The 8,110-nt window shown below is 48.8% G+C and overlaps 1 protein-coding gene across 1 annotated transcript in view; it reads right to left on the reverse strand.

The window, feature by feature from the left end:
• Nucleotides 1-5,752, reverse strand: part of P4HTM (prolyl 4-hydroxylase, transmembrane) — a 41,071-nt gene extending 35,319 nt beyond the window's left edge. The window contains exon 1 of the mRNA XM_088453982.1: nucleotides 5,353-5,752. Within this exon, the coding sequence (XP_088310108.1) occupies nucleotides 5,353-5,688 (336 nt within the window). The 5' untranslated portion in view covers nucleotides 5,689-5,752. The remainder of the gene's footprint in view (nucleotides 1-5,352) is intronic.
• Nucleotides 5,753-8,110: the final 2,358 nt, after the last annotated feature.

Raw genomic sequence — 8,110 nt, forward strand, 5'->3', positions numbered from 1 at the left:
CATCGCAGACAGACAGACACACACACTTCCCAGACCCTGTGTCACGCACCACTCTTCCCACAGACCCTGTGTCACGCACCACTCTTCCCCAGTGCGTCACACACAGCCCCAGCCCCTGGCACATGTGCCCCTCTTCCCCTGCCCCTGGCACATCTCCCCTAGCCCCTGTGTCTGCCACCCCCTTCATCTGTAGCTGCCTGACCCGTGACTCTCTAGCCGAGCCCGGCCTATACCAACACTTACCTGCTGCGCTTGCCTGTATTTTTCTGTCTTCTCTGGCAGCTCTCATACCTGGCGGCTCTTTGGTCTGATTCAGCTGTGCGACGTCATGACAAAACACTCGCTGCGCTGTTCCGGCCTTCCTGTGTTTGCCGGGGCCTGGGACTAACTGCAATCGTCATGACTACTGGGCCGTGCAGGTAGCTGTCTGCAGAGGCAAGGGGGACACATGATCTGGGCTCCCAAAATGTCTGTGGGTTCAGGGCCCCTCAAAATCTCGGGGCCCTGTACAAGTGTCCCCCTTGTCGCCGAGCCAGTCTCTAATGGTGAGTGGTATCTGGGCAGCGGTTTTACAGAGAATATCTGTCCATTCACATCAGTCCCTGCCCCAGTGGAGCTTACGATCTATGATTATGATATATATATATCTCTCTCATTTTTGAAGTGTGGGAGGAAACCAAAGCAAAGAAAGAAAGAAACCCACGCAAGCACAGGGAGAATATACAAACTCCACACAGTTAAGGCCATAGTGGGAATCTAACCCACGACCTAAGTGCTGTGAGGCAGTAATGCTAACCATTACACCATCTGTGCTGCCTGTATGTGTAGGATCCTGTCTCTAGTGGCGAGTGGCACCTGGGTACGTGTAGGAGCCTGTCTCTAGTGGCGAGTGGCACCTGGGTACGTGTAGGAGCCTGTCTCTAGTGGCGAGTGGCACCTGGGTACATGTAGGAGCCTGTCTACTGGTGAGTGGCACCTGGGTATGTGTAGGAGCCTGTCTAGTGGTGAGTGGCACCTGGGTACGTGTAGGAGCCTGTCTAGTGGTGAGTGGCACCTATGGACCCTGAAGAAGAAATGTGTAGGAGTCTGTCTAGTGGTGAATGGCACCTGGGTATGTGTAGGAGCCTGCCTCCAGTAGTGCCAAGAGTACGTTGAAGAGCCTGCTGGCAATGGTAGGAATTAAATAAGGGAATGTTTATGAGCCTGTCTTTAGTGGTGAGTGATACCTGGGTAGATGGATGTAGTAAGAGGATCCGGATATTTGTAGGAACCTGCCTCCAGGCTCTAGGGCTACCTGGTTATGTGGACTAGGATGCCTCTAGTGGTGCGTGGATATGTGGAGGAGCCGTGGTCTAGTGATAAGGGGTATCAGGGTATGTAGAGGAGCCTGTCACTAGGGGTAAGTGGTACCAGAGTATGTGAATGAGCCTGTCTCCAGAGGAAAGTGTTAGGTGGAGCCTGCCTTCAGTGGTACCTGGGTATGCCGGTTAGTTAATGTCCAGTGGTAAGGGGTATTATCGTATGTGGATAAGCTTGTCTCTAGTGGTGAGTGGTAAGTGGATTAGGCTACCTCCAGTAGTAAGGGGTACCTGTGTAATTGTAGGAGCCTGCCTCCAGTGTTGAGTAGTACTTGGGTATATGGAGGAGCCCGACTCCAGTGGTTAGTGTACCTGGGTATATGGAGGAGCCCGACTCCAATGGTAAGGGGTACCGTAGCCTGTCTCCAGAGGTAAGGGGCACCTGGGTATGTTGAGTTGCTTGCGTCCAGTGGTAAGGGGTATTAATTAGTATGTGGTTGAGCCTGTCTTTAGTGGCAAGAGATACCTGGGTATATGGATGAGACCGTCTCCAGTACTCAGTGGTACACGTGTATTTCTAATGCTGGGTACACACTAAACCAAGGATAGCCAACCTTGGTCCTCGTGAGCTACCAACAGGTCACGTTTTCCAGACCACCTAGCAGGTGCACAGGTGTATTCATTACTAACTAACACATTTGAAAAGATTCACAGGTGGAGCTAATTGTAGCTCTTGAGGACCAGGGTTGGCTACCACTGCACTAAACGAGGTGTACCCAGCACGATGCATTCAGCAGAATGGCCCCCGCTGACGATATCGCCCATCGGACCTGCATGCAGGTGATGACACACAGGAGCACGCATCGCGGGTTACACACTGGCTGATGTGGATCGGACGACATATCGTCTAGTGTGTACCCGGCTTAAGACCAAGCCTCCAATGGTACAGATGTGTCCTACTACAATGCGAGGCATGTGCCCGCGAGCAGACACACGCGCTGCCTTTGCACCCGCGCCACCGTAGGAATGCATGGTGCGATCGCAGTGTGAACCGCAGCGTATGCTGCTGCTGGTAATCGCATTGCGTTCGCACATTTGTAACACTATCGGCAAAGATGTAGCAGGACACATCTGTAAGTAGTTCCTATTTTTTTTGGTAGTAGCCTGTCCAGTGACAAGTAGTATCTAGGTATTTGTAGGAGTCTTCAGTAGTCAGTGTCAGGCTTTAGTGGTGAGTGGTACCGGGGAATGTGAGAGAGCCTGCCTCTAATGGTGAGTGGTACTTGGGAATGTGAGTGAGCCTGCCTCTAATGGTGAGTGGTACCTGGGAATGAGAGAGAGCCTGCCTCTAATGGTGAGTGGTGCCTGGGAATGTGAGAGAGCCTGCCTCTAATGGTGAGTGGTGCCTGGGAATGTGAGAGAGCCTGCCTCTAATGGTGAGTGGTACCTGGGAATGTGAGAGAGCCTGCCTCTAATGGTGAGTGGTGCCTGGGAATGTGAGAGAGCCTGCCTCTAATGGTGAGTGGTGCCTGGGAATGTGAGAGAGCCTGCCTCTAATGGTGAGTGGTACCTGGGAATGTGAGAGAGCCTGCCTCTAATGGTGAGTGGTGCCTGGGAATGTGAGAGAGCCTGCCTCTAATGGTGAGTGGTGCCTGGGAATGTGAGAGAGCCTGCCTCTAATGGTGAGTGGTGCCTGGGAATGTGAGAGAGCCTGCCTCTAATGGTGAGTGGTGCCTGGGAATGTGAGAGAGCCTGCCTCTAATGGTAAGTGGTACCTGGGAATGTGAGAGAGCCTGCCTCTAATGGTGAGTGGTACCCGGGTATGAGGAGGAGTCTGGGCCATATGCAATTAGAGGTGAAAAGCCTTTTTCGCCTGCTTGTTGAAAAAAATGTCGCCAAATTCAATTCCAGGATGACTTCGCCTAAGCAGAAACTCGATGCATTGAATTCTCAAAAAAAAAGATTCTCCAATTAATAGCAGGTGAAAAGAAGTGCAAAATCTTTATTTTGGGGTGCAAATGTGGGGAAACGACTCAGAACCCTTGGGACAGCCCCCCCAAAAGACAAATCTGCAAAACAAAAAAAAATAAAAATCTAAGAACACCCCAAAAAAAGACATGTCATTTTTGGGGTAAAAATTTAAAAAGTGGGGAGACAAGCATAAAAACTAGCAAAATAGGCTTCTTGGGGGGCTGCAAGTATGGGTCAGGTGTTTTGGGGATTGCAGGTGCATGTAGCAGGTGGATTTTTCAAGTTTTTTAAAAGTTCACATTGGAGACATAAAAATATGCTAACACCTATATTCAAGCACCCCAAATTTGACTGGACTACTTATTTTCACCAAAAAATACTGCTTAATGCTATTCTTCACAAAGATGTTACTAGCAAGCAATTTACACAACTTAAATACACAAAATTGTTTTATTAGGGCTATTAGTACACATCTATATTGATTCCCTATGTTAGTGCATTTTTTCTGGGGTGTAGTCTGATTTCCCCAATTCTTTCAGTACTTTTCGCATGTTCCTCATTCGCCTAATTCCGTTTTCGCCTGTTTTGCAATTGAATTAGGCGAAATGCGGGGACGCGCATGGAATGATTTCGCCTCTGAAACAGGCGAATGAGGCAAAAAGTCGGACAGGCGAAAATGTTTTGACTTTTCGTATCTAATTGAGTACCCTTCTTTGTTTCTAATGGTGAATGGTACCCGGGAATGTGAGAGAACCTGTCTCTAGTGGGGAGTGTTACCTGGGTATGAGGTGTCTGCCTCCAGCAGAAAAGGGTATAGAGGTATGTGGCAAAGCCTGCCCGCAGTGGTCAGTGGTACCAGGGTATGTGGATGAGCCTTCTGTCTCAGTGGTAAGAGCTACAGGATTATGTGGATGAGCCTGCTGCCTCAGTGGGTAAGGGATACCTGGGAATATTACTGAGCCTGCCTCCATAAGCAAGTGGTACCTGTGTGTGTGGATGAGCCTGCTGCCTCAGTGGGTAAGGGATACCTGGGAATATTACTGAGCCTGCCTCCATAAGCAAGTGGTACCTGTGTATGTGGATGGGCCTGCTGCCTCAGTGGGTAAGGGATACCTGGGAATATTACTGAGCCTGCCTCCATAAGCAAGTGGTACCTGTGTATGTGGATGAGCCTGCTGCCTCAGTGGTAAGGAATACCTAGGAATATTACTGAGCCTGCCTCTATAAGCAAGTGGTACCTGTGTATGTGGATGAGCCTGCTGCCTCAGTGGGTAAGGGATACCTGGGAATGTTGCTGAGCCTGCCTCTATAAGCAAGTGGTACCTGTGTATGTGGATGGGTCTGCTGCCTCAGTGGGTAAGGGATACCTGGGAATATTACTGAGCCTGCCTCCATCCATAAGCAAGTGGTACCTGTGTATGTGGATGAGCCTGCTGTCTCAGTGGGTAAGGGATACCTGGGAATATTACTGAGCCTGCCTCCATCCATAAGCAAGTGGTACCTGTGTATGTGGATGAGCCTGCTGCCTCAGTGGGTAAGGGATACCTGGGAATATTACTGAGCCTGCCTCCATAAGCAAGTGGTACCTGTGTATGTGGATGAGCCTGCTGCCTCAGTGGGTAAGGGATACCTGGGAATATTACTGAGCCTGCCTCCATCCATAAGCAAGTGGTACCTGTGTATGTGGATGAGCCTGCTGCCTCAGTGGGTAAGGGATACCTGGGAATATTACTGAGCCTGCCTCCATAAGCAAGTGGTACCTGTGTATGTGGATGAGCCTGCTGCCTCAGTGGGTAAGGGATACCTGGGAATGTTGCTGAGCCTGCCTCCATAAGCAAGTGGTACCTGTGTATGTGGATGAGCCTGCTGCCTCAGTGGGTAAGGGATACCTGGGAATATTACTGAGCCTGCCTCCATAAGCAAGTGGTACCTGTGTATGTGGATGAGCCTGCTGCCTCAGTGGGTAAGGGATACCTGGGAATGTTGCTGAGCCTGCCTCCATCCATAAGAAGTGGTACCTGTGTATGTGAGGAGCCTGCCTCTGATGAGAAGGGGTATTGGGGCCGCCCGCAGTACTACTTGCCTTGATGCCCTCCAGCCGGGGCAGGTAGGTGTAGGGTCCGGCGGTGTCATCGTGCCTGAGCCGCGGTCGGTGCTGCAGGGCCGGTGCGGGGGCCGGGCCGCCGGGAGTGTCGGTCTCGGGCTGGCCGCCGTTGGTGTAGTACACGTAGAGCAGCAGCGCGATGACATTAAGGATGTAGACATGCACGAACACCATCACCACCACGAAGTACGAGCGGGAGCACACGCTGTTCCCCTTCTGTATGCCGGCCAGCCTGTCCCGGACCGGCGGGGGCTCCTCCTCGGGCGGCGGGGTGTCCCTCCCGTTCATCGAACCTGCGCTCCCCGGGGCCTCCATCCCATCCCCGGCCTGACAGGAGCCGGTTACCCGGGAGACCGCGAGTGCCACTGCTACCTGCTGCTGCCGGCGGCACCTGGGGGCGGTGCCATGACGTCACGGGAGGGGGAGGGACCGGCCGCAGAAGGGTGGTTACTAGGAGACCGGGCTGCAGCCTCTGAGATTGAAGCCTATTACACTACAGGAGTATAGTAATACAGTATATTATACCTCCCTGCTCTGTGTCTGCAGCATGGAGACTTCCCTGTGTCACTCACATACACTATGCATTGTGCTCATTCAGAGACAGGCCAGCTGTTGTAGAACCACAAGTCCAAGCATGCCCTGGCTGACTATGGCCCATATTCAATTAGTCGCGAAAAGTTGGAATCCGCAAAAAAGTATTGTGGATGATGTCATTTCGCCAGGCGGGAACAATTTTCGCCGTAATTCAATTGCAAACACTTTTCGCGTACGTGAAAACGCTGTGCAATGTAATAGGTGAAAAAGATTTGCCTATGAATAGGTGGTGAAAAAAAGTCCAGAATTGCGTTTTTGGGGTGCAAACATCAGGAAACCACTCAGCACCCTTGGGACAGCCCCCCCAAAGCATAACTGCGTAAAAAAAATCCCTAAAAAAATGGATGAACACGCCAAAAATAACTTTGAAAATGGGGGTGAAAAAGTGCAAAGTGGAGGTACAAACCTTTAAACTGGCAAAATAGACTTTTGGGGGTCTGCAAGTACAGGTGAGGTGGTTTTTTGGATTGCAGGCGCTTGCTTAAGGTGCGTTTTTTACGTTGATTAAAACTTCACTTGAACGACTTTAAACCATGCTTGCACCCATTTTCATGTACCCCAAATTTAACAGGACTACTTATTTTCACCAAAATTACTGCTTAATGCTATGCTTCACCACTTGTGTAAAGACGCTAATTACTACCTATTGACACAACTTAAGTACCCCAAATAGCTTTATTAGGGCTAATCAGGGGCATGTACATTGATCCCCAATGTTAGTGCATCTTTTGGGGGGTGTCAGGCTGACTTCCCCAATTCTGTCAGCACTTTTAGCCTGGTTCTCTTTCGCCGGGTTGCGTTTTTGCGTCTTTTGGAATTGAATACGGCGATAGCTGGGGCGGGCACAAAAACTTTCCGCAGCCAAAACACGCGAATTCGGCGAAAAGTACGGCATGCGAAAAAGTATTGCGGGTGCGAAACTAATTGAATACGGGCCTATATGTCCCTCAGCAACCACAAACTGCCTTCTCTGGTGCATCCTACTCCTGGGCATGAGGGATAATTGGCATGGTGCATGCTTCTCTTCAATAAACTATTCATTTATAAAGGCCAGGGAATGAAAGTAGTTGGAATAGAGGCTAATAGGTAAATAATAATAATACTGTTCAGTTTTGTTTCATGGAAAAAAAAAAAATGGACATTCTCAATTTTGCAATTATTCTTTGAAAACTACAATCCATTGCAATGATATTGTGTATCATGGCTGCTGAATGTCATCTGGCACCTTCTGGCATGGGGGCAATTTCAATGGAATACCCATCAAGTTTACCCATTCACTTGCTGACAGACATTCCGTTAGTCCAAAAATGAAAAAGGGAAGAAACAAAATAAATAATTTTAGCAATTTCCGAGAAGGGGATAAAACATTCCAGAGTCTAAACTCATATTTTTACCTCAATAAAGAGTTTTTCTTTCATTGCGTCAGGGGATGGCATCTAATCAGCAGGGCTTTGTAGTTTTCTGGCATAATCCAACATTAATCAGCTTTTCTCTCATATTGATGATAGCACATCCATCTCTACAGATGCGGCTGGACACTACAAAATCCTCTTTACAATTTGCATATGCCACTAGCATAAGGAAAGTCTGCCATTATGAAAGTATAGTCACATAAAGAGGAATGCAAAATATGTTCATTATTCAGACAATGATCATTGTGTCCATATTTCTGTAAAGTCCATCATATCTTTACTGACGTTAATAACTTTCTTTAATTACTATTACCTGTGTAAATATCCATATATACTGAATACAATAATACACCCCACAATACCAGTGCTTTCATTTATGAGTTTATATAGGACAGATTAAATTTCTCTTCCATTAAACCAGTGATAGACAACATAATACACTTTGGCGTCCGCATTGGGCGGCCCTCTAACCTTGAAAAGTGCCAGACTTCATTCTTAATCTCAATAGTAATTTAATTGAATACATTCAATCAATGTAATGCTGGGTACACACTAGGTCGACGGGTCGGCCGTTTGGCCAACCTGACGACCTATCTGACGATTGGTAAGTGCATATACACTTAACAATCGCCTGACCGATATGTTGACCCTGATGTCACATCTGGGCAGACATTCAAATTTGCCCACCCAGTTGAGCGGTCGCTCACGGCCGGGTCCATGCAACATGTGTA

This window comes from Taudactylus pleione, unplaced genomic scaffold, assembly GCF_031769625.1.
Source record: "Taudactylus pleione unplaced genomic scaffold, aTauple2 ptg000607l, whole genome shotgun sequence".
In the NCBI taxonomy this organism is placed as follows: Eukaryota; Metazoa; Chordata; class Amphibia; order Anura; family Myobatrachidae; genus Taudactylus; species Taudactylus pleione.